Genomic DNA, 27,593 nt, shown 5'->3' with positions numbered 1-27,593 from the left:
ATGATAGGCAGCATGGAGTAAATGAGGTGCTTGAGGAGTATAAAGAATGTAAAAAGAATCTTAAGAAATAAATTAGAAAAGCTAAAAGAAGATATTCAATTCAATTCAACTTTAATGTCATTGCACAAATACTGAGTATGGGTACAACGAAATGCAGTTTTGCGTCAGTCCGTAGTAGTGCAATATAGAAATATTAAAAAAAAGAGGATACAGAATAATAAAAAATACAGAATAATTAAACAATGGGGACGGAGGGACCGGAGGAATCTATCAGCGGGACTCCGAGTTCAGCAATGCGACGGTATGATTGTAGAAGCTGTTCCTCATCCTACTGGTACGAGACCTGAGGCTCCTGTACCGCCTCCCTGATGGGAGGAGGGCAAACAGTCCATGGTTGGGGTGGGAGGGGTCTTTAATGATCTTCCCAGCTCGTTTCAGACACCGTTTTCGGTGGAGGGCATCCATGGCAGGGAGCGGGGCACCGATGATGTGCTGTGCGGTTTTCACCACCCGTTGTAGTGCCTTCCTGTCCGCAACAGTGCAGCTGCTGTACCATACCGTGAAGCAGGCGGTCAGGATGCTCTCGATGGTACACCTGTAGAAGTTGGTCAGGATCTGGGGGGACAGGTGGGCTTTCTTGAGCCTCCTCAGGAAGTAAAGGCGCTGCTGTGCCTTTTTGATCAGCTTGGAGGTGTTGAGGGACCAGGACAAATCCTCCGATGTGTACCCCGAGGAATTTGTAGCTGGAGACGCGCTCCACCTCAGTCCCGTTTATGTGGATGGGGTTGCTTTGGCAAGTAAAATGAAAGTAAATCCAAAGGGTTTCAACAGCTATATTAATAGCAACAGGATAACGAGGGATAAAATTGGTCCATTAGAGAGGCAGAGCCAAAAGAGATGGGGGAGATATTGAACAATTTTTTTCCTTCGGTATTCACCAAGGAGAAGGATATTGAATTATGTGAGGTAAGGGAAACAAGTAAGGTAGCTATGGAAACTGTAAGGATCAAAGAAGAGGAAGTACTGACACTTTTGAAAAATATAAAAGTGGATAAGTGTCTGGGTCCTGACAGGATATTCCCTAGGACATTGAGGGAAGTTAGTGTAGAACTAGCAGGGGCTATGACAGAAATATTTCAAATGTCATTAGAAACGGGAATAGTGCCGGAGGATTGGCGTACTGCGCATGTTGTTCCATTGTTTAAAAAGGGTTCTAAGAGTAAACCTAGCAATTATAGACCTGTTAGTTTGACGCCAGTGGTGGGCAAATTAATGGAAAGGATACTTAGAGATAATATATATATAAACATCTGGATAAACAGGGTTTAATTAGGAACAGTCAACATGGATTTGTGCCTGGAAGGTCATGTTTGACTAATCTTCTTGAATTTTTTGAAGAGGTTACTAGGGAAATAGAGGTTTTTAAAATTATGAGAGGGATAGACAGAGTTGACGTGGATAAGCTTTTTTCATTGAGAATAGGGAAGATTCAAACAAGAGGACATGATTTGAGAATTAAGGGACAAAAGTTTAGGGGTAACATGAGGGGGAACTTCTTTACTCAGAGAGTGGTAGCTGTGTGGAATGAGCTTCCAGTAGAAGTGGTGGAGGCAGGTTCGATTTTATCATTTAAAAATAAATTGGATAGATATATGGACGGGAAAGGAATGGAGGGTTATGGTCTGAGTACAGGTAGATGGGACTAGGTGAGAGTAAGTGTTCAGCACGAACTAGAAGGGCCAAGATGGCCTGTTTCCGTGCTGTAATTGTTATATGGTTTTTATGGTTATATAGTAGTTAGGCCACTTTTTACACGTATTTCCAAAATGTCTTTTATCCCAACCACGATTTCTCCATCACTGTAGTTGATATAGCCCTCGGCTGTCTGTTCCATCTCCAGCAATTCTGCTGCATCCTTCCTTCCCATAACAGTGGGATGGGACTTCCTTGGTCTCACCTACCACATCACTAGCTTCCGCATGCAATGAATCATCCTCTGCAATTTCTGGTATCTTTAATATGATGCTCACACCTGAATCATCTTTCCCTCCTTTTCCATTTCAGAGGGACAATTTCCTTAGCTCTGGGCCATTCTTTCATTTCTTCTAATACCGATTCCATTTCTTGGGGCATATTCCCATTTTATGTCAGGATTGGGTATTAGCCGAAATGAAAGAATGAACATAGCAGAGGGAGTGACAACACCTGCTTCCCCCCCCCCCCCCCCCCCCCCCCCCCCTCCTTCCTGCTGTTAAAATACTGGAACATACTTCTCCATTCAGTCAGAGACAACCAAGCTTCTGATTTGGTTCTCTATCATATTCTCACTCCAACATCTGCCTGTGTTCTAAAAAAGCTCTATTCCAGCATTGAGTCTTCCACAGTTGGAATTATTTTTGTTCTCATGCTGGAAATGTTATAGTTAATACATCTCCAACTACAGCCTCCTTGCCCACACCAAGGCAACGTTTGTTATTTACCTTACTTTATTGGCTTCTTTCAGCCAGCTCCAATAATCATTCAAACGTTCCTGTTTTCCCTTTCATTAATCTTTCCTTTTGATGTCTCCAATCCTCTGTTTGAAAGTAGACTAAAGTGCTGGAGAAACTCAGCGGGTGCAGCAGCATCTATGGAACTAGGCAACGTTTTGGGCCGAAACCCTTCCATCCTACTTTGTTTGAAAGTTTTGTCTAGGTCTGACTAAAGTTTGTTGACTGAAACTTTTACTTTATTTCTCTCTCATTACAATACAGGTGCACAACCTTTTATCCGAAAGCCTTGGGACCAGACACATTTCGGATATCGGACATTTTCGGGTTTCGGAATGGAAGATTTTTAGCGTAGATTAGGTAGGTAGCGCTGGCGGCTTGGAAAGTCTGGAGCGGCTGCCTCCTCCCCGGAGACCGGGGAATCATTGTAAATCATTGCTTAAATGTTAGTCAGTAAGTTTGGAGGGATTTTATGTGGTGGGGGTGAAGGGGGGAACTTTAATTCTTAGTCCCCTACCTGGTCAGAGAGGCGGGGAGCGGGCAATGCCTTTCCGGGTCGCCGTGCAGTACTGTGCCGCGGCTCCCACATCACAGAGCTGGGGCTGTGGCCGGCTGCGCTGGATTTGGATTTGTAGCGCCGCGCAGCCAGGGGTAGAGTTCGCCGTGGTCGGAGCTACAACCGGCGCCGCCCGTGGCTGGACCACCGCAGCCCGGACCGCTGTGGGCCGCGGCTCCCAACATCGTGGAGCTGGGGCTGCGGTGGTCTGGCCACGGGCGGTGCCGGTTGTAGCTCCGACCACGGCGAACTCTACCACTGGCTGCGCGGCGCTACAAATCCAAATCCAGCGCAGCCGGCCACAGCCCCAGCTCCACGATGTTGGGAGCCGCGGCACAGCAGTCCGGAGCTTACTGCACGGCGACCCTGTAAGGCATTGCCCGCTCCCCGCTTCTCCGACCAGGTAGGGGACTAAGAATTAAAGTTCCCCCCAAAAGCCCACCAAACTAACTGACTAACATTTAAGCAATGATTTACAATGATTCCTACCCTCCCGCGCAATATACACTCACCCAATATACTCTCACCTTCTCTTTTATGAATGGGGATTTAGTTCCCCTTTGTTGGAGGACCGACCGGAGGTTCCGCTGTCACCTCTGCGGGCCGCCCTCGGTGAACGTTTTCAAGGACCTTTCTTCAAGGACCGAAAAAATGTCCGCTATTCGGAGGTTTTCGTTATTTGGATCTTCGGATAAAAGGTTGTGCACCTGTACAATACAATACAATACAATACAATACAATTCAATTTATTGTCATTTGGACCCCTTGAGGTCCAAACGAAATGCCGTTTCTGCAGCCATACATTACAAACAAATAGACCCAAGACACAACATATTTTACATAAACATCCATCACATTGCTGTGATGGGAGGCCAAAAAAACTTTTCTCTCCACTGCACTCCCCCCCCCGATGTCAGAGTCAAAGTCAAAGCCCCCGGCGGGCGATGGCAATTGTCCCGTGGCCATTAAAGCCACGCCGGGTGATGCAAGGTCGCACACCGGGTTCTTGGTGTTAGAGCCCCCGGCGTGCGCTCGCAAACTCCCGCGGCCATTCCAAGCCGCGCGGGGCGGTGATGTAGGCCCCGCACCAGGAGCTCTTCAACCCCGCAACTCGGGCGGGAGAAGTCGCCGTTGCGGGAGCCCTGAAAAGCGGTCTCCCTCCAGGGACCCGCGGGCTCCCGGTGCCGTCCGCCAAACCCGCAGTTGCAGCCACCGAATCTCCGGGGGTCGGGCCGCAGCAGCGTCCACCACAGCTCCACCCGCTCTGGACTCGGCCAGCTCCGCGACGGTGAAGTGAGTAGTCGGCACCAGAGCCCCCGGTCTTCCTGTTGGAGGCCGCTCCTCGTTGCAGCCCCAACGACAACGGAGACCCGACAAAGAAAAGGTCGGGTCTCCCGTGCAGGGAGAGATTTAAAAGTTACCCCCAACCCCCCCACACCACCCCCACCCCCCCACACACATACCCCAACAAAAATAACAAAAACTACATTAAAACATAGACATAAAATAATAAAAACGCAGACGGACTGCAGAGGCGGCTGCAGACGAGAGTCGCGCCGCCTACCGGATGCCACTGATCGCTATCTGATCGGAGTACATCCAACACTTTATTCCAAAAATATTCCATTCTATGTTTCCTTTAAATAGCATAACTTTAGTGAATTTTCTTGCTGCAATGTTTCCATTTGACCCCACCTATGACGGTACATCTCTTCCTTGATCAACTTTCACCAATTTCTATCTACTCCATCAAGTTTCTTAACACCCACATAAAAATCCATGTTTATTAAGCGTTAAGGATGTTGAATAAGTGCTCTTCTGTGATTTTCAAAAATCATGCTACAATCTTCCACTGGCTTCAGTAATGGTCTGACATTTAACTTCCCCTTTCTCTTGAAGATCCTTGCATGGTCATTGCTGCTTGAATGCATTATCATTTAAAAATTATGTGCTATTTTATCCCCCCCCATGACCTTAATTCACTTTTGGCCACCCAGCTTCTACCCAGCTTTTACAAATAGCAGCTTCACTCAAAATAGAGACTGGTTTGCATGAAGTACTGGACCGATTCCACACTCTCTGTAAATTGTGGTCATGGTCTGAACACTTGCCAAACCAAGCTGTGCTGCATCTTGAATGGATGGTTTCTATGATGCATCTGTAGAAATTGGTGAATCATTGGAAACGTGTCAAATTTTCTTTACCTTCTGAGAAAATGAAGGCATTGATGTGCTTTCTTGGCTGTGGCTTCAATGTGGTTGGACCAGGACAAATTGGTGGCGATATTTTTGCCAAGAAACTTGAAGCTTCTAACCATGTTGCCTTCAGCACCATTGATACAGATTGGGTCGCGTACACCATCTGAGGCTTTGGTTTGCCGACACTGAGGGAGAGATCATTGTCTTGACATCGTGTTACTAAACTTTCTATCACCTTCCCGGACTCCATCTCATAATTCTTTGGGATTCGACCCACTGCCTGTATCAACTGCGAACTTGTAAATGGAGTTTAAGCTGAATTTGGCCACACAGTTGCGAGTGAAAAAGGAGTACAGTATGGGACTGAGAACACAGCTTTGTGGGGAAATTATCATTGACAATTATCATGGAGGACGTTTTATCACATCCTACTGATTGCCGTCCATGGGCTAGGAAGTCTGGTATCCAATTTCAAAGGGGATGCTGAGTCCCAGGTCCAAGAGTTTGGAGAGGAGTTTGGTTGCAATTATGTTGAAAGTGGAGTTTAAGTGAATGGATAGGAGTCTAGAAATGACGTAAATGGAGGAAGATGCTTTGCATGTGAATTCTATAGCTGTTAGATTTTTGCAGCAGCCTGAAGAAAGGACCAAACCTGAAAAGTGACCTGTGTTCTCCTGTGATGCTGCTTAACCCGCACTCGCATCAGCTCTGTGTCTTTTTTCTGCAGATCCTTGTTTCAAGATTTTTGCATTCTTCAGTTTGACCAAATGGTGCGAATCTGTTAAGGAATCTAGCTTGTGTTGACCGTATGAATGCATTAATTCGATCTATAAGTTGCTCCAAAACCTCTCTAAGTTCCATTTCAGCAATTTACCTTGTCCCTAATTCAGGGTTATATCAAGTTCTATTCATTTATGCTTAGGATGCTAACTCTCAATTTCAAATCCCTTCACCGTTACCTCTGTGTCTCTTCAAACATCTCCCTTATCACCTTCCAAATCTATTTCTATTCATCTATATTTCATTATTGCAAGGGGTTGTGCCACTTTTCATGCATAAGAATTTGTGTTGAGTTATTTAAATGGAATACAGCATTGCCTTGATTTATGAAGGTGATGCCACAGGAGGTGATAGTGCAGGAGGAGGTAGCCCTGCATGAGAGACTCCTGGAGGAGGAGACCAGGGTGGTAGTATATGTCCCCACCACCACCCCATCCTTCACTGCCTCATTTGAAGGCAGCAAATCAGCCTTTTCTCCTGGGTCTGACGCAGCATCAGAGGCAGATTGGTGGTGAGGGAGGGCTGGAGGAAGGTTATGCCCTACACCTTCACCAGGCAGCAGGAGGGGACCTTGAGGAATGGTTCCAGCAGAATGCCATCCTGTATGAAAAGGAAAATGAGGGGGACAGGGACAAGAATGACATGCTTGCCATCCACTGCCCCACATGTGTGCTTAAAGTTCCATCTTTTGTCAAAGCCCAGCGCCACTCATTTCCAGTCATCTGTTGTACTGGGACAGTCCATCACATCATCTCCATTCACCCATTGAGACCTCTTGTGTTTCCTCTTCACCCTTGCTCTTCCGCTTCTGCCTTTCTTAAAAGGCTGCTGAAGCAAAAGGGCTACCCCAAACAGCAGTAAAATGTTTGTGGTCGAAGCCAGTCTTCAACATAGTCGAAGGAGGTCTTCAACATTGTCGTGGGAGGTCTTCCACATAGTCGTGGGAGGTCTTCAACATAGTCGTAGGAGGCCGTAGACATAGTCGTAGGAGGTCGTAGGTTACCGCGACCTTGATTTTTTTAGGTCATTTAAGGTCGTCAGCGGTCGCAAATTAGGTCGTGAAAGTGGGACAGGGGCTTAACTAAGAATGGTGTCCAGAACTGGATACAATAATCAATTGTGGCAGAACCAGTGTTTTATAAATATTTGCCATGTGTTCCTAGTTGTGCCTCTATGCCTCAATTTATAAATCCTAGGGTCATGTATCTTTAAAAAAAAAACAGTTTCTCTGTCTGTGCTGACTTCCAATGAACTATGCACACGCACACACAGATCTCTGTTTTGTATGCATTATAGAATTAGCTTACAATGCCTCTCATTCTTCCAGCCGAAATATAACTCTCCACATTTTTGTGCATTAAATTTCAACTGCCAATTCTGCCAGCCTCTCCACATCTGTTGTAGCCTATTAACATCTTCCTTTCAGCTTACTATGTATGCTTCCAGGTTTTGTGGGGACTGCATTATATTTTAGGTAAAACAACGGTTCTGGGTCCAATTTCTGGTGAACATCACAAAATGGCCTGTGTAACCTTCCCAAGTTATTAGACCCACAGCAGCTACCTTCCTCCAGCTTTGATATAACCAGGGTTTTGCAATGATGCATCATATTTTCTAAGCCTAATGTTAGTTGTTGTCTGTGCATTTATACTGCATGATTTAAGCAGTTAACCCTGTCTGTTCTGTTTTAATGCTTGTTCATTCCTTATTCCTTTTGATTTGATCACTTTATAACTTATAGTCCACCCCCCCCCCCCCCCACCCCACCCCACTCCCCTCTCCTGGAGAATTTCTGATAAATATTTTGTCATTCTCTTTTGTTTTATAGCTCCTAGTTACATTTCCTGTTCCATGCTTGCCCCACCAACCCCAATTTAACAGCTCTTTTGACAGAATTAAATAGTTCATATTTACACTTTCATGTGATTACTTTTTATTGCATGCAACCTGTTCTTCCCTTCCCAACAACTGTCATTTCATTCACCCATTTGTGATATCATCCTGCACTATACCACAAGATTCTTCAGTCACTCTTGAAGAATTCAACTGATTTCCTCTGTACACATAGCTCCGTGAAGACTTGCCATATGTGTCTCAACCATTTCAATTTCTTATGAAAATTCCAACATTTGCCTTGAGAGTAATACATTGGTGATTTTCATAAACTTTTGCAATTACTGCTTTCAACGGCAAGATGGATAGGTGGAATGAGATAAGCACTGTTCATTAAAATTGACCCATTGTTGGATCCATGTGACCGATAAATTATCTAAAGATCTGCTGAAGCAATTGCCTCTGATTTACTGTCGCAAAGCAGCACAATCGTGCCTCGAGGCACCGATGCAACATGTTAAATTGTCCACATCTGGACGTGTAGCAGAAGCAACATACTATGGTTAAATTATATAATGACCCTTATTTCTTAGCAATGTTACAAAATTTTGGGATTTAAAAAATCAAGTCTGTAATTTATCCCATCAGATAAAGCATAAAAATAAGTTTAATTTGACACCTAATTCACTTTCATATCTCAAGTATTTAAAAAGTTATGGCCATTTTCATACTCGGAAATTAGCATCTTGTTCCCTATTGATTTTCTATGGACATAACAAAAAAGCTGTGATCGTGTGCAGTCAAAAGTCCATAACCTTCTTAAAAATTAAGAGAACTGAATGAAAATTTCAGTTATCGTAGATTGAAGCATTCTGAAACAAATATAAAATAATCTTACTTGGATGACCTGAAATTAAAGCATATAATTAGTTAGTTACCCAAGTGTAGCTAATTTCAAACTTCAATTACTAGATCTAAACATCTATCCATTTCTTAATAAATGATTAACATTTTTAAATAGCCTAAGTGTCCAAATAATATTCATAAATAATTCACAATAAAACATGATTTTAAAATCTCATTTACATTAATTTATAGGCCAAATTGAAGGAATTTAGTGTTCAATTGCTGTAAATTAAAGTCCATTTAAAATCAGCTTTCTAGTGGGATCCTGTGAACGCGCTGGTTTGGAACGTTCACATTGCGGTAGATTTGTGCCCTCAAATGCCCAGAAAAATACTGCGGGTTATAATGGGCCCAAAATGAGCTACTCGCAATATTAAACTTTGTATAAAGGGATCTTAAGAAGCCCTTTTTAATGTAAAAATAAGCAGCATACCTTCAGTTATTTGCTCTATGAGACCCTGACAGCTGCCGGTGGTCGCGGGTTTAGAGATTGATTTTTAAACTACTATAACTATTATACGAGGCCTTTAAAACTAATAATAGCTTTTGCGACGGGGTCTTCCAGCGATTTTTCGTTAATAATTAACTAGGCTGAACATCTTCGATTTGAACAGCCTAGAGAAAATCGCGTTTTAAACCCGCCCCCCTCTAAACGGCACCAAAATCGCGCACACCCGCAGCGACAGATTTTCAGCGACGCTTCAGGTAGGCTTTGCAACATACCTATATTTCTTTTTATGACATTCATCACGCCTATCAATCCCATTACCCCACATATCTCCCTGTGGGCTGTCGGGACGGCACAGCTAGCTGCTTTATGGTGTCAGAAACTGGTTCGAATCCGACCTCGTGCTGTTTGTGTGGAATTTGCATATTCTCCTTACTACCATGTGTTTGACCCCATTTCTTTCCATTTCCCAATTTCATACTGATCGGTAAATTAATTTCCTACCATAAATTCCCTTTAGTGTGTAGGTAGCGGGATCTGGGAGGAGTAGTGGGAATGTGGGAGAAAAAGGGATCGCTATAGGATTAGTGTAAATGGATGGTTGCTGGTCAGTGTGGACGCAAGGGGCCAAAAAGCCTGTTTCTGTGCAGTATCACTCTATCAAGTCAAGTTTACTCGTCACATACCCAGATGAGATGTGCAGTGAAATGAAAAGTGGCAATGCTCGCAGATTGTGCAAAAAAACAAACAAACAAACAAACTACAAACAGAATGGAACAGAATCACATATTCACATATTACATATTTGTGGGAGGAAAAAAAAAGAAAAAGAAAGCAATTTTAAAAAGACACCACACAACGGTAAATGGTACAGTAAATTATTTGTTTAAGAAGGAACTGCAGATGCTGGAAAATCAATGGTACAGTAAAGTTAGTCCCTGGTGAAATAGGAGTTTACAGTCCTGATGGCCTCTGGGAAGAAACTCCTTCTCAACCTCTCCGTTCTCACAGCATGGCAACGGAGGCGTTTGCCTGACCGTAGCAGCTGGAACAGTCCGTTGCTGGGGTGGAAGGGGTCACCCATGATCTTGTTGGCTCTGGAGTTGCACCTTCTGATGTTTAGTTCCTGCAGATGGGGGAGTGTAGTTCCCATAGTGAGTTCAACCGAACGCACTACTCTCTGCAGAGCCTTCTTGTCCTGGGCAGAGCAGTTCCGAAACCAAATCGTGATATTTCCAGACAAGATGCTTTCCATAGCCGCTGAGTAGAAGCACTGGAGGATCCTCAGAGACAGTCTGAATCTCCTTATTTGCCTGAGGTGGTAAAGGCGCTGCCTTGCCTTACTCACGAGTGCTGCAGCATGTGATGTCCATGTCATATCCTCAGAGATGTGGACTCTCAGTTATTTAAAACAGCTCACCCTATCCACAGTATCTATGACTGAAATCCTGTGTAACGATGGATCTCTCTGAATGTGGCCACAAAAAAAGACAGAGTAGTAAAGGAGGCATATGTTATGCTTGTCTTCATAGGTCGAGCCACTGAGTATGAGAGTCAGGAAGTCATGATGCAGCTTTAGAGGCCAGCGACAAAATGTATTACTTCAGGGATCGGTGCTGGGCCCATTGCTGTTTGTGGTTTTTATCAATGATTTGGATGAGAACGTAGAAGGCATGATTAGCAAGTTTGCAGATAACACTAAAGTGGGTGGTATGGTAGATAGCGAAGGCAGTTATCAAAATTTACAGCAGGATCTTGATCAGTTGGGCAAATGGACAGTTATACAAGAAATTGGTGACATCACATTAGGAATATTGTCTTCAGTTTCAGCCACCCTATTACAGGAAGAATGTTGCTGCAAAAAGTGCAGAGAAGATATACAAGGATGTTGCCAGGACATGTGCTACTGGAGAGGCTGAGCAGGTTAAGACTTTATTCTTTGGAGCTCAGGGGGCAGAGGGGATATCTTATAGGGGTGCAGTGAAAACCTTTACAGAGGTGTACAAAGTCATAATGAGAATAGGTAGGGTGAATGAAGAGAGTATTTTACCCAGAGTAGGGGAATCAAGAACCAGAGGTCATAGATTTAAGGTGGGGGGCAAGATTGAATAGGAATAGGATTTAATAGGAGAGGCAACTTTTTCATACAGAGGTTGGTGGGTATGTGGAACAAGCTGCTCGAGGAGGTAGTTGAGGCAGGTATCGAAACAACATTTAAAAGACATTCTAAGAGGTATATGGTGAGGAAAGATTTCGAGAGATATGGGCCAAACATGAGCAGATGAGACGAGTGTAGATGGGGCATCTTGGTTGGCATGGGAAAGTTGGGCCAAAGGGCCTGTGTCCATGCTGTATAACCCTGGTTAGGCTACATTTGGAGTACTGCATATAGTTCTTGTCTCTCCAATAGAGGAAGGGTATGGAGGCTTTTTAAAGGGTACAGAGTAGGTTTATCAGAATGATGCCTGATTTAGGAGGTATTAGCTGCAAGGAGAGGTTGGGCAGACTTGGATTTTTTTCCCTGGAACGCCGGAGATTGAGGGGAGACCTGATAGAAGTGTATAAAGTTATAGGGGGTAAAGATAGGGTATACAGGCAGAACCTTTTTTCCCAGGGTGGAAATGCCTTTTAGATAGATACATATGCATGGAATGGAGGGATATGGATTATGTGCAACCAGATAAGGGTTGGTCTCAGCATCACGGACAAACTGTGCTGTTTTAGTTTTGCTTTAGAAGCCATATCGCTCTTGTTTTTAGGAATTACAATCAACTTAGATACTTATTTGACAAATATATAATAATAACAATCGAGAGTCTTAATACATTTGCTGAGTGTTTCCAGCACTTGAAAATACAATTCATATGGGAACTTGCAACACTAATAAATGTTTTCAAACTATTTTAAGCCTTAAAAATATAGGCAATACTATTAACGTTATTTTCCAGAATTTATTGCTTCAAGGAAGCATGTCTTATGATTATATTTCCATAAAAGCAGAATACGAGAATGGTTACAGCATGAAAGGAAACCGTTTAATCCATGGGAGTTTATTGGTGCAGTATGAATTTCATTGTTCCAAGTTCACATGACAAATAAATAATCGCCTTGACTATTAGAGTCTGTACTGCCTCAAGCAAGAGCAACCTAACTGAGCCAAATCCTCTATCCTCAACTGCATAGCCTTACAAATTCCTTTCCTTCAGATACTCCTTTGTCTCTTTCTTGATTGCCATAATTGAGTTTGTCTCGATTACCACCTTTGACTCTGCATTCTGGGCCCTAACCACTGATTACACACAAGAAAAAAAAACTTATTACGTTTATGGTTCCTCTGTCAATTATCTACGCTCCATATACCCAGGTTCTTGGCCCTTCCACTAGTGGTAAAAAAATGATCATTGCCTGCTTTGTTTATACCCATCTTGATTTCATTTTGAATCTATTACATGAATCAAAATATGAGTACATCTTGCCTCCTGAGAAAGGCATCACAAGGTGAGTTGGATGATTGGAAGTTGTCAGGCCGTTTGGATGTGATGGTAGCAGCAGGAGTTTTTTAAATATATAATTCAATATTAAGATGTGAGTATTGCTGAGTCAGTCAATATTTATTAACCATCCTTAATTGCTCTTTAGGGAGTTGCACCCTATCTAAACTGCTGTAGTATGTATTGAGAATACTTTTGATCTTTAGAGGGTGGTAAATCTGGAATTCTATGCCACAGAAGAATGAGGAGGCTAAGTCAACAGTGTATTTTTAAGGCAGAGTAGATTTTTGATTAGTTCGGGCATCAGGGATTATGGGTAGAAGGCAGGAAAATGGGGTTAGGAGGGAGAGATAGATCAGCAATGATTGAATGGCAAAGTACTTGAAAGGCCAAATGGCCTAATTCGGCTCCTATCACTTATGACCTTATGAAAATATTCACGTGGCAGGGTCTAGTTCCATCAATTATGAAAGTGCAACAGAGTATATCCAAATTGGGCTGGTGGAAGATGTGGAAGAAAATGTTGAGATTTGTTTGTATATAACTACGAGTGCTGTCCTTTCACCTCATTCTTTAACATGTTCTAAGGATCCAAGCATTACTTCCAGGTGAAGCAACAATTGTCTCCAATCTAGTCGACTATTCAGTGCTCACAATATGGTCTCCTCTATGTTGGAGAACCAAACACAGAATGGGTGAGAACTTAGAAACATAGAAAATAGGTGCAGGAGTAGGCCATTCAGCCCTTCGAGCCAGCACCGCCATTCACTATGACCATGGATGATCATCCAAAATCAGTACCCCGTACCTGCTTTTTCCCCATCTCCCTTGACTCCGTTAGCCCTAAGAGCTCAATCTAACTCTCTCTTGAAAACATCTATTGGATTTTCTTCCATTGCCTTCTGTGGCAGTCAATTCCACAGATTCATAATTCTCTGGGTGAAAAAGGTTTTCCTCATCTCAGTCCTAAACGGCCTACCACTTATTCTTAAACTGTGACCCCTGGTTCAGGACTCCCCCAACATGGGGAACATTTTTCCTGCATCTAGGCTGCCCAATCCCATACAAATTGTATACGTTTCGATAAGATCCCTTCTCACCCTTTTAAATTACAGTGAATACAAGCCCAGTTGACCCATTCTTTCCTTTAATGACTTTGCAGAGCATTTTTGTTCAGTCTGCAAAAGGAACACTGGGCATCCAGTCTCTTCTCACTTTATTTCCATTATGCTCCCACTCTTACCTCAGTTTACAGACTCCTATGCTGCTTCATCAATACATAACAGAAGATCATGAAAGAGCATCTCATCTTCCATCTTGACACATTCCAACCTTCAGGCATTAGTTATCCCTCGCCATAAATGTGGCAGTCACATTAAAAAAAAATCTCTTCACTTCTCTAACCTTTTTAAAAATACAAATGATAATAATAATTGTTGCTTTAATAACTTTAGTCTGCACACCATCACAGACATTCCTTCTGTTCTTTCCACCTTTTTTACTCTCTGCAACTTAAAACAAACTTGTTTTGCTACGTAAAGATAGACACAAATGCTTTAGCAACTCAGCGGGTCAGGCAGCATCTCTGTCGAAAAGTAATAGGTGGCGTTTTGGGTCGAGACCCTTCTTCAGACAGAGTAAGTGAAGAGGGAAATTAAAGATATGAAAAGGTATAAATAAATGAATGAAAGGTATTTCCATGTTCTGATGAAAGAATCTGACCTTCCAACATTTTGTTTTAGTTTTGGATTTTCAGGATCTGCAGTTTTTTTGAAAATATTGAAGAAAAGCCTTAAGGGGCTGTCCCAATGCGGCGACCTAATCCGCGAGTTCTGACAAGTTTGCCCTCGACATACTGGTAGCATGGTCAACACGAGGTCCTAGATGGTCTTTGTAACTCTCCTTCATGTTCGAGAGTAGTCCCCGTGTACTCGAGGCCTCAGCTATGTCGCGACGTATTTTTCAACATGTTGAAAATTGCCCGCGAGTAAAAAAAGGTCGCCATGGAAAAACTCAATACTTTTTTTACTCGTAGGTTTAGTCGTAGTAGGTCGGCATATTATTTGTAGGTAATCGAGGGTAGTCGAAGGTAGTCGTAGATAGTCTTCAACATAGTCGGTGAGATCGAAAGAAGGTCGTCTTCACTCTCCATTATTCGGTGTCCAATTTTCCCGAAGCTAGTCTTTAACATAGTCGAAGGAGGTCTTCAACATGACATTTTTTTCAAACGCTTCAAAACTCGCCAATTAGGTTGCCGCAGTGGGACAGCCCCTTTAGAGTTTTAAAGGCATGCCGAGAAGGCATGAGATAAAATAGTTTTATAGCAGATAGCAAGATGTTCTAGATGTAAAAACAGAAAATGATGGTAATGCACGGTTGTTCACACCTATGGAACATCTATGAAAAGAAAAGCAGTTAGAATTTCATGTTGAACATCCTTTGTTGGATTTCCAGCTTTTGTAGGTTTTTGGTATTCGGAACCTTGATTCGATTTTTGCCTTCAAATGAGTGGAATTGTATAGAAAACCAGTGGTGGAGATCTGGAGGAGTCTGGAAAAATTGCTCAAGGCATGATGATGGAGGGGTTGGTTATTAAGCAATGGAGAGTAAGGATGGTGACCAAGCTAGACTTGGTGTTGGATTGTACGCGGATAATGGAGGTTTAAATAGATTGAAATCTGTGTTAATGCAGGAAAAACATGACCTTGTGGGAGTAAAAGCACCAATAAACCTCAAACAAAAACCTGCATAAGAGTGTTTGAAACATACTACAGTGATTTTATTTTCAGAAATGTATTGCATAATCTACCTCATCTATAGTAAGTACAGTTGGGAACCATTGTAAATTCTATGGAATAACATGCAGAGAATAACTTGGGCTCTGCAAATCGTGTGTGGTCATTAAGCAAAATAAGTTGCTTGATTTAATTAAGTATAATTTATATTGATTAAAGTTTTATCTCCGTAACATTTGAATTGGTTTCAATCATTGGATCTTATTTTGTAAATTGTGAGTTCTAAGGAGAAATAACAAATGTTCATTGAAGAAATAATGGAAGATGTGGGATGCCTGGAGGGAAATAAGAAACTGCATATTATCACTTTGAAATCTGCAAATGCTCTTCTCCCCATTTGGCTTCATAGACGAATAATGCAAATGATACATCCTTGACAAAGTCTGGGCCTCTTTTGCTTGAAGTTGTCACCTGTGCAACAATCTATAGCGAGTCTTGGTAGACATGCAACATTAATAAACAGCATCTTACCTAGGATGTTCGAAAAAAAAATTAGTCTTTCATTCCCATGATTTGTTAAGCAAAACTTTGAACATGCAATGATTAAAATCTCCCTGGGCTCTTATGCATCCATTGTAGTTTACTGAATGAGGTCAAGTATATGCTATTTGGGTATAATTTAGTATTTGTGATAAAACAAGCTAACAATAAGATATTTGATCTCTCTGTCGGGTCTTGTCTTTGGGCCTTAATATTGCCAAACAAAAATATTTCTTCCCAATGCATCTTGGCGCTTAGCATTTTCACATTTTTTGTACATTATGAAGAAGCGTGTGTGTGTGTGTGTGTGTGTGTGTGTGCGCGTCTGTGTGTGTGTGTGTGTGTGTGTGTGTGCGCGTCTGTGTCTGTGTCTGTAAAATTCTCAGAAGACTTGTGTGTACAGACTTATTCAACTGGATTTAACAGAAGAATTGGATTAATTATTTTAATGCTGTCATGACCTGACAACTTCAACTCTCCAGCAGTCAGATAGCACTTGATGCAATCAGGAATTCAGTGGAAAAAGTTGGTCTTTTCTTGCATTGCTTTGTCGAATACCTTTCCGACTTTATAGCTTTTGAACAACACATGGGAAATGCTGTAGGTTTCTTAATAGGATGGAAATATGTGCATTATGGTCCCATGGGTGAAAGTTTTATGCATTTGCCAGCTATTTAAATGATCTCGACATTTGCAGTTGTGCCTATAGCCATTGGATTTCAAGATGAGTCACCACAGATAAGACTGATCTTATCGTTGTACAATTGTAAACGTTATTTTTATGTTTTGCAGGTTTAATTACCGATCTACACATTATCTTGCATCCCATGGATTCTATGATTTTCTAAATTGGTTTGATGAAAGAGCATGGTATCCTCTAGGAAGAATAGTTGGAGGAACGGTAAGAATGGATTAGTCTAAAAATATTGGTCTTTAAATATTTATGCAGTCAACATGAAGTGAAAAATCAAAACTTTCCATGTAATATTTTTATTACACACTAACCAGATAATGTATAACATTGTTGGGTAGAATAAATTGTACCATAAAATGCAGGATCTGATTTATTTTGTTTAGTAACATTTTTATCAACAAGATAAGATAATTCCTTAAATTAGGAGAGTCCTTATCACTAACATGAATAAATCCATTGTCATGTTTCGGAGTATTCCATAAAGCTGAATAAGCATTTATGAATATTGTATATCACGTTATGGTGGGAAGAGTTTGAAGATTGGAAGAGTCGTAGCAGCAAGTAGTAATTACGCTAGGCAATAAGTTGCATTCAGTAATAAGTAAATTGAAATAATTAGCATCAACTTGCATACTCTAAGAGTTTTCACATTGTGTACGGTATTATCCTCAGTGAGATGAATTTCCTCGGAATGTATTTTTACAGGCACTTGACTGTCCCGCAAAGAAGGGTGTCTCAACAGGACTATTGTAGGCTGGGCGCAGCAAGATGAGGTACAGAGTTTGAGTTGGTTTCTTAGAAATGGGCAGTTCATAGTTAGAGGAAAGCAAAAAATTGCACAGGTCCAGGTAATGGAAATCCTGGAAGGCAACATTTGAAGCCTTTGTCTTGTTGGGATCTTTCTTCATTCAATGCTTTTTTGCATCTTTATGAATATGAATTTGTGGACCATCTCTCTTTTTTCACTGGGATGTATTTTCACATTTCAGAGTTTATTTTTATTACACACTAACCAGATAATATAAATAGTTCTTTGCAGGAATATTCACACTTTCCGTTCTAATGTTTACTATTCCTCTCTCTAGACTTCATTAACACAATTGTTAGAAATAGAGTAACAGCATTCTCAAATATTATATTGCTTAGCTGTTGCTTTCACCGAAAGAGTGGTCAAATAGGAAATGTCAAAGATATTACACTTCACATGTCAAATGTCTATCATAGACTTCAGAACAACCAGTCCCTAGGAAGGACTTTAAAAGTCAGTATCTTTAATAGTCTTTAGACTAAAATACTTTTAACAGTCAGAATCTTCTTCCCAGGATGGAAAAATCAAATACTAGAGGGCATAGCTTTAAGGTGAGAGGGGCAAAGTTCAAAGAAGGATTTCAGGGCAAGTTTTCTCTTCCACAGACTCCAACATTTTTTGTCTACCTTCGATTTAAACCAGCATCTGCAGTTCTTTCTTACACATATTGTCCGCTCCACTGCAAAATCTCCTCACGGTATGTCTACTTTGAAGAAGCACTCCTCCCCTCTCTGATGAGAGTTCAACGACATCCTTTCTCACTGCTCGCCCTCTTGATTCCTCCTTCCCTCTGACTCTACGATCACATCCTAACCCAGACCCGTTACCACAGCCACCTCACCCAGACCTACAACGGACCGCAACTGCACTTCAATCAACGCTAGATCCATGCCCTCAACACACGCTTCCTTTCCTACCTGGACTCCACAAAGGATCGCAGACTTACCCGCCTCCAGACCGGTTCACCATCCCCCCTGATCTCCCCCTTTCTGATACGGAACGGTCGTTTTATCTTCTCCCTAAAATAGTCCTCATGCCCCTCCTCTCTGAACACCCACCATCTCCACCCCCCCAGACATCGCCTCGGCCTCCATCTACTCACCTGCCTTCCTCCGACCCCAACCACCACCCTTGCCATGTTCCCTGACCTCCCGGTTGCTCAGCGTTGCAACTCCCTCTCCCATTCACAATCTGACCTTTCTGTGACTTCTCTAACTTCAAATAGCCCTTGCTTTCCCTCTCTATCCCCTCCCCTTTCCCAGTTTCCCCACCAGTCTTACTGTCTCTGACTACAGTCTATCTTTGTCCCGCCCACTCCCCTGACATCAGTCTGTAGTAGGGTCTCGACCCGAAACGTCACCCATTCCTTTTCTCCAGCGATGCTGCCTGTTCCGCTGAGTTACTCCAGCATTTGTGTCTACCTTCGAAAATTAACATTTGTTCCTTTTGAATGATAATCTTTCTAAACAAGTTGCTTTAAGTACTATTATTATGGGGCGGGGTGTGTAATTTTAGGCCAAAAATTACAAACATGCCAGGTGGAACTTGACTCAACAGCCTTCAACAAACAAAAGCAAGCTGACTTTCATATCAACTGCATGGATTGGATTTGAACTTTGATTTGAAAGGACATTGTGGAGATTTGTCATTCAATTACCCAAATTTTAAATGTTCTCGATCTGGTCTTCTGCTCTTGGTGCAGGTATAGTTTAATTTATTGTCACGTATACAGTGAAAAGCTTTTGTTGTGTGTTAACCAGCCAGCAGAAAGACAAAACCTGATTACAATTGATCTTTGGGGAAAGATCATTTCTCTGTTAAAGATCTAAAACATGGCAGAGTGAATCTGCAGTCACATTTACATTATCATCTCCCAATGTGGAAACTGGAGAACATAACAGGGGATCTAGGTGATGGCTAACTCAAGACCATCTTCAAGCTTTGTACAAGATGTTGGTGAGACCACAATTAGAGTGTTCTATGCAGTACTGGAAGGATGTTGTTAAGCTGGAAAGAGTCATAAGTGATAGGAGCAGAATTAGGCTATTCAGCCCATCAATTCTACTCTGCCATTCAATCATGGCTGATCTTTCTCTCACTCCTAACCCCATTCTCCTGCCTTCTACCCATAGCCTCTGACACCTGTACTAATCTAGAATCTGTCTATCAGATAAGATTCTCCAGAAAAGATTTGCCAGAATGTTACTAGGTCCAGAGGTCTTGAGTTATATGGGGAAGTTGGATAAGCTGGGGCTTATTTCCAAGGAGTGGAGGCTGAGGGGTTACCTTATAGTGGTGTACAGTATGAATGGCGTAGATAAGGTGAATGGTCACAGTCTTTTTTCCAGGGTACAGGAATCCAGAATTGGAGAACATAAATTTAACGTGAGAAGGGGAAACATTTAAAAAAGAGACCTGGGGAGCAATTTCTTCACCCAGTGGAAGCAATACATTGCAATGTTTAAAAGACATTTAAATAGATACGTGGAAATGAAAAGTATAAAGAGTTATGGGCCAAAAGCAGGAACATAGGTCTTGCTCAGCTATAAAACCTGGTCGGCATGGACAAATTGGGCAAAAATGACTTGTTTGTGTGCTGTATGACTGACTCGAAAGAGACAAAATTAATCCGAGGGCTCTCCCTCCTCTTTGCTATTTGGAAAGTCGAGACACGTTAACTGCTTTCCTTCATTGGCTGAAGAGCTGTTCCCTGAGCCACAATGAGAATTCTGTTCACCTAGAGGCCTAGTAAATGTGTTCTCCTTGCTTGAACAGCACGGTGATGCAGCTAGCAAAGCCACTGCCTCCCAGCAACGGACCCAGATTCAATCCTGAAGTTGGGTCCGGTCTGTGTGCAGTTTATGACTGTTGTGGTTTCTTTCAGGTTTCAAGTTTCCTCCCAGATGTGCAGGTTGGTAGGTTAATTGGCTGTTGTAAACTGAGCCTAGTGTATAGGTGAGTAATAGAATCTGGGGGAAGTTGATGAAGTGTGAGGAGAATTTTTTTTTAAATGGGAGTATTGTTGGATTAATGTAAATGGATGGTTGATGTTTGGGAAGAACCTGGTGGGCTGGGGGGCCTATTTCTGTGCAGTATCCCTCTGATGATGTGACTTAATGCAGGGCAAAGCACGATTTACTCCATGGGTCTTTTGTTTTGACCTTGACTCAAACAGTCAAGAGACACTGAAGGTGGAAATGTTTCTCAATTTTAGATGCCCAAATAAATTTGATCCTGCCTTGCGTCTGCTTTATGGCATGTAGTCTGTGATCATACCCCGTGGTACAGCAGCAGTTCCAACCTCAGTGAAGACTGGTGTCAAGTAAAGCTAGGCCATTGTCTCAGCATTTAATCTTTCATGTTGCAATACAACATTTGGCCTCCCACAGGTTTCCTGCTGGTATGGGGCTAATCTGTAGTGCAAAAATAAACTGTTGAATCTACATTCCCTCCATTCCAGAACCAAGGTCACACCAATTTTTATCAGGTGGCTGCGGTTTGCAGTTTTGTCTTGTGCAAGTGGATGTTCAGAGCTCCCAGTCGTTGGCAACTCAATCACTGAATGAGTTATACTTTCATCCACAGGACTCGGGAACAGCCTCTTCTTCCTGTTATCAGGCTTCTAAATAGTCCTTCAATAAGATAGGATTCACCTCAACCGCAGTAGGTTCAACTGCAGTTGCAGGTTTACAAGAGAATACCACAATCAGTCTGAAGAAGGGTGCCAACCTGAAACGTCACCTAGGCATGTTCTCCAGAGATGTAGCCTGACCTGCTGAGTTACTCGGGCACTTTCTCATCATTTTTTAAAAACCAGCATCTCCAGTTCCTTCTTTCTACTTGTCTGAGGAACTGTTGTGCTACAATGCTGAGAGTTATATTCTGCACAATCTACCATTTCCTTTGCTCTACCCATTACTTGAGTTCGGCTTGATGTATCTATATATAATATTATCTGATTTGATTGGATAACATACAAAACAAAGCTTTTCACCTTACCTCGGTACATTTGACAGTAATAAACCTAAACTTAAAAAGTGCCATTGCATCGTGTCCGGCCACTACCTAATCTAAATTGCCAGTGTTATTTTCCTAGCATTGCTTTTAAGCCCTTAAAATGTCCTTTCATTTTTAAATACTGGTATTCAATTCCTATTATGATCACTGGAAGTGATGGTCATTAACTAATCTTGTCTCTTTGCCCAATACACCTTAGATACCATATAACCATATAACAATTACAGCACGGAAACAGGCCATCTCAGCCCTTCAAGTGTCGAACACTTACTCTCACCTAGTCCCATCTACCTGCACTCAGACCATAACCCTCCATTCCTTTCCCGTCTATATTTCTATCCAATTTATTTTTAAATGATAAAATCGAACCTGCCTCCACCACTTCTACTGGAAGCTCATTCCACACAGCTACCACTCTCTGAGTAAAGAAGTTCCCCCTCATGTTACCCCTAAACTTTTGTCCCTTAATTCTCAAATCATGTCCTCTTGTTTGAATCTTCCCTACTCTCAATGGAAAAAGCTTATCCACGTCAACTCTGTCTATCCCTCTCATCATTTTAAAGACCTCTATCAAGTCCCCCCTTAACCTTCTGCGCTCCAAAGAATAAAGACCTAACTTGTTCAACCTTTCTCTGTAACTTACTTGCTGAAACCCAGGCAACATTCTAGAAAATCTCCTCTGTACTCTCTCTATTTTGTTGACATCTTTCCTATAATTTGGCGACCAAAATTGTACACCATACTCCAGAATTGGCCTCACCAATGCCTTGTACAATTTTAACATTACATCCCAACTTCTATACTCAATGCTCTGAATTATAAAGGCCAGCACACCAAAAGCTTTCTTTACCACCCTATCTACATGAGATTCCACCTTCAGGGAACTATGCACAGTTATTCCTAGATCCCTCTGTTCAACTACATTCCTCAATTTGCTACGATGTACGTCCTATGTTGATTTGTCCTTCCAAGATGTAGCACCTCACACTTATCAGCATTAAACTCCATCTGTCATCTTTCAGCCCACTCTTCCACATGGCCAAAATCTCTCTGTAGACTTTGAAAATCTACTTCATTATCCACAACACCACCTATCTTAGTATCATCTGCATACTTACTAATCCAATTTACCACACCATCATCCAGATCATTGATGTATATGACAAACAACAGTGGACCCAACACAGATCCCTGAGGCACCCCACTAGTCACCGGTCTCCAACCTGACAAACAGTTATCCACCATTACTCTCTGGTATCTCCCATTCAGCCACTGTTGAATCCATCTTGCTACTCCACTATTAATACCCAACAATTGGACCTTCTTAACCAACCTTCCATGTGGAACCTTGTCAAAGGCCTTACTGAAGTCCATATAGACAACATCCACCACTTTACCCTCATCAATTTCCCTAGTAACCTCTTCAGAAAATTCAAGAAGATTAGTCAAACATGACCTTCCAGGCACAAATCCATGTTGACTCTTCCTAATTAGACCCTGTTTATCCAGATGATTATATATATTATCTCTAAGCATCCGTTCCATTAATTTGCTCACCACTGATGTCAAACTAACAGGCCTATAAGTGCTAGGTTTACTCTTAGAACCCTTTTTAAACAATGGAACAACATGCGCAGTACGCCAATCCTCCGGCACCATTCCCGTTTCTAATGACATTTGAAATATTTCTGTCATAGCCCCTGCTATTTCTACACTAAATCCCTCAATGTCCTATGGAATATCCTGTCAGGACCTGGAGACTTATCCACTTTTATATTTTTCAAAAGTGTCAGTACTTCCTCTTCTTTGATCCTCATAGATTCCATAGCTACTCTACTTGTTTCCCTTACCTCACATAATTCAATATCCTTCTCCTTGGTGAATACCGAAGAAAATAAATTGTTCAATATCTTCCCCATCTCTTTTGGCTCTGCAGATAGCTGTCCACTCTGACTCTCTAATGGACCAATTTTATCCCTCGTTATCCTTTTGCTATTAATATAGCTGTAGAAACCCTTTGGATTTACTTTCACCTTACTTGCCAAAGCAAATTCATATCTTCTTTTAGCTTTTCTAATTTCTTTCTTAAGATTCTTTTTACATTCTTTATACTCCTCAAGCACCTCATTTACTCCATGCTGCCTATAATTATTGTAGATCTCTCTCTTTTTCCGAACCAAGTGTCCAATTTCCCTTGAAAACCATGGCTCTTTCCAATTTTTACTATTTCCTTTCAACCGAACAGGGACATAAAGATTCTGTACTCTTAAAATTTCACCTTTAAATATCTTCCATTTCTCTACTACAGGTGCACAACCTTTTATCCGAAAGCCTTGGGACCAGACACTTTTCGTAATTTGGAATTTTTCGGCTTTCGGAATGGAGGATTTTTAGCGTAGGTTTTAACGGCTGGCTCAGTGGTAGAGTGCTCGGCTCATATCCGCAAGGTCGCGAGTTTGCGCCTCGATCCCGGCAGTTACTCGATCGCGAGTTTGAGTCTTCAATGTATTTTTTTCTTGCAGAATAGGAGAGAATAGGGAGGGTTAGGCTGGGATCATTCTCTGCGAGATGATCTTAGTGCGGGAGACAAGTGTAGGAGAGGTGTACTGACTGTGTGGGCAGAACTTTGGAAGTGATTGCCCACCATTCTCACAAGCCGCTGTGTCTCCCTGTCCCTGGGATAGCAGGGGGCGATTAAACAGCACAATACCCCCCTCCCCCTCCAACTCCAGAGGAATCCGCTCCCCGATGGGCCGCTACGGCGACAAGTGGCAGTTCGCCCACAGCCCGAGCTGCGCCACCCCAAGAACAAGACGTACCTTGCACACCATCAGCTTCTGCCTCTACGGGGAGCGTGTTCCTCTGGAGTTGGAGCGGGGCTGGGCTGGAGTTGCTGATCTGGGATCTCCGTGCTTGCAGTGGGCCTGGGGTTCGGTGTCCCGATGAGGGGGCGCAGCTCGGGCTGTGGGCGAACTGCCACTTGTCGCCGTAGCGGCCCATCGGGGAGCGGCTTCTGGTGGTCCTGACGTCTCCGGCCAGTTTGCAGTTTTCCTCTGGAGTTGGAACGGGGCTGGGCTGCTGCTGGCTGTGGGTCTCTGGGATCTCCGTGCTTGCAGTGGGCCTGGGGGTCGGTGTCCCATTGGTCCTGACGTCTCCGGTGACTGGCACTGACCTGCTGGCATCGCCGAAGTGAAGACAGTGCAAAGCCCCCGCGCCGGTGCAATGGGCGGGGAGCTGGAGAGGGGAGGGAAGGGGTCACACACATGGCCGGGAAGCAGAGGGGTGTAGGTGGGGTGAAACTGAAGGGAGCGACAATCTGCTGCTGCCTGCCCGCTGAGTTAAAAAGTTCCCACGCAAGACTCACGATACACTGTGTATCGTGAGTCTACCGTGGGAACTTTTTAACTCAGCGGGCAGGCAGCGGCAGATTGTCAATTATTAACCCTCCCGCGCAATATACCCTCACCTTCTCTTTTATGAATGGGGATTTAGTTCCCCTTTCTTCGAGGACCGACCGGAGGTTCCACTGTCACCTCTGCGGGCCGCCCTCAGTGAACGTCTTCAAGGACCTTTCTTCAAGGACCGAAAAAATGTCCGCTATTCGGAGCTTTTCGTTATTTGGAATTTCGGATAAAAGGTTGTGCACCTGTACATCCTTCCCATAAAACAAAATGTCCCAATTCATTCCTTTTAAATCCTTTCAAAACTCCTCAATGTTAGCCTTTCTCCAATCAAAAATCTCAACCCTTGGTCCAGTTCTGACCTTCTCCATAATTATATTGAAACTAATGGTATTGTGATCACTGGACCCGAAGTGCTCCCCAACACATACCTCCTCCACCTGACCTGTCTCATTTCCTAACAGGAGGTCCAGCACTGCCCCTTCTCTAGAAGGTACCTCTATGTATTGCTGCAAAAAACTATCTTGCACACATTTTACAAACTCCAAACCATCCAGCCCTTTTACAGAATGTGTTTCCCAGTCTATGTGTGGCAAATTGAAATCTCCCGCAATCACTACCTTGTGCTTTGGGGTCAATGCAAATTGGCTTAAAATGCGCTATATAAATAAAGTTTACTTACTTACTTACTACTAATATCTGCTATCTCCTTACATATTTGCTCTTCCAATTCTCGCTCCCCCTTAGGCGGTCTATAATACACCCTTATAAGTGTTGCTGCACCTTTCCCATTTCTCAGTTCCACCCAAATAGCCTCCCTAGACGAGCCCTCTAATCTATCCTGCCAAAGCACTGCTGTAATATCTTCCCTGACAAGCAATGCAACACCTCCACCTCTTGCCCCTCCAATTCTATCACACCTGAAAGAACTAAATCCTGGAATATTTAGTTTCCAATCACAGCCATCCTGCAACCATGTTTCACTAATCGCCACAACATCATACTTCCAGGTGTCAATCCAGGCTCTAAGCTCATCCACCTTTTTTACAATGCTCCTAGCATTTAAATAGACACATTTAAGAAACCACCTCTTATTCTCTGTTTATTAACTTTTTCTTCTTTCTCCCCTACATGCTTTCAGATAGGCATGTGGAAGTAGATCATGTACAGGTTGATGAGATCAGATTAACTTGGTGTCATGTTCAGCACAAACATTGTCGACCATTATGGCCAGTACCTGTGCTGTACTGTTCTAGAGTCATAAAGTCCTACAACATGGAAACGGGCCCTTTGGCCAATGTGTCCCACTGGCCAATGTGTCCCACCTACACTAGTCCCAGCTGTCTGCATTTGTCCCATATCCCTCTAACCCTGTCTTATCCATGTGCCTGTCAAAATGTTTCTTAAAACCTGCCTCAACTACCTCCTCCGACAGCTCGTTCCATACACCTACCAACCTTTGCGTGAAAAAGTTACCCCTCAGGATACTAGTAAATCCTTCCCCCTTCACCTATGTCCTCTGGTTCTCGATTCTCCTACTCTGGGCAAGAGACTCTGTGCATCTACCTGATCTATTCCTCTCATGATTTTATACACCTCTGTACAATCACTGCCCATCCTCTTGCGCTTCAAGTAATCGAGTCCTGGCCTGCTCAACCTCTCTCTGTAGCTCAGGCCCTTTAGTCCTGGCAACATCCTCGTATATCTTCTCTGCACCTTTTCCAGCTTGACAATATCTTTCCTATAACATAGCGCCCAAAATTGAAAACAATACTCTAAATGTGGCCTCGCCAACGTCTTATACAATTGCTATGCGAAGGATGTTGTTCAACTGGAATGAGTGCAGCGAAGTTTGAAGAGGATGTTGCCAAGACACTAACTAGGGCCTGAAATGTAGGGAGAGGTTGGACAGGCTTACACTCTATTCCTTGGAGCGCAGGAGAATAAGGGGTGATCTTATAGATGTTTATAAGACCATGAGGGGAATAAACGGAGTAAATGCACAGTCTTTTACCTGAAGTAGGGGAATCAAGAACCAGGCTGATACCCGGTTTAAGCTTAGAGGGAAAGGATTTAAGAGGAACCTGAGGGGTAACTTTTTTGCACGGGTATATAGAATGAGGTGCCAGAGGAGTTAGCTGAGGCAGGTACTATAACAACATTTAAAAGACAGGTACATGGAGATAAAAGGTATGGAGAGATATGGGCCTAACACGGGCATATGTGACCAGTTTAGATGGGGCATCTTGGTCAGCATGGGCTAATTGCGCCAATAGGCATGCGTTAGTGTTGAATGGCTCAATGTCACTAAGACAGAAATAAGAGTTTTGGATGAACTCGAGCCAGGTTTAGGTTTATTAATGTCACATGTACAGAGATACAACGAAAAACATTGTTTTACTTGCTGTCCAGTCAAATCAGATAATACTGTGTGTAAATACAATCAAGCTGAATTGAAGGACAATGGGCAAAGCGAAAGATACAGACTGCAGAATATAGTTCTCAACGTTGTAGCGTGCCAGAGACAAAGCCTGATGTTCGCAATAGGGTAGAGCTGAATCAAGCAGTACCTTAGCTTATGGAAGGACCGTTCATAAGCCTGATAACAGGGTAAGAAGCTGTTCCTAAGTCTGGTGGTGCGTACTTTACTGTTTCTGTATCTTCTGCCTGACAGTAATGGGGAGAAGAAGGAATGAC

The 27,593-nt window shown here is 42.7% G+C and overlaps 1 protein-coding gene across 1 annotated transcript in view; it reads left to right on the top strand.

Annotated features, from left to right (window-relative positions):
* The window catches only part of stt3b (STT3 oligosaccharyltransferase complex catalytic subunit B), a 111,076-nt gene that overhangs the window by 23,384 nt on the left and 60,099 nt on the right, over positions 1–27,593 (top strand). Inside the window, exon 2 of the mRNA XM_033013297.1 lies at positions 16,769–16,877. Coding sequence (XP_032869188.1) covers positions 16,769–16,877 — 109 coding nt within the window. The remainder of the gene's footprint in view (positions 1–16,768; positions 16,878–27,593) is intronic.

Source organism: Amblyraja radiata, chromosome 2, assembly GCF_010909765.2.
Source record: "Amblyraja radiata isolate CabotCenter1 chromosome 2, sAmbRad1.1.pri, whole genome shotgun sequence".
Taxonomy (NCBI): Eukaryota; Metazoa; Chordata; class Chondrichthyes; order Rajiformes; family Rajidae; genus Amblyraja; species Amblyraja radiata.
The sequence above is the reverse complement of the archived record's forward strand: the minus strand, read 5'-3'. Positions and strand labels throughout refer to the sequence as shown.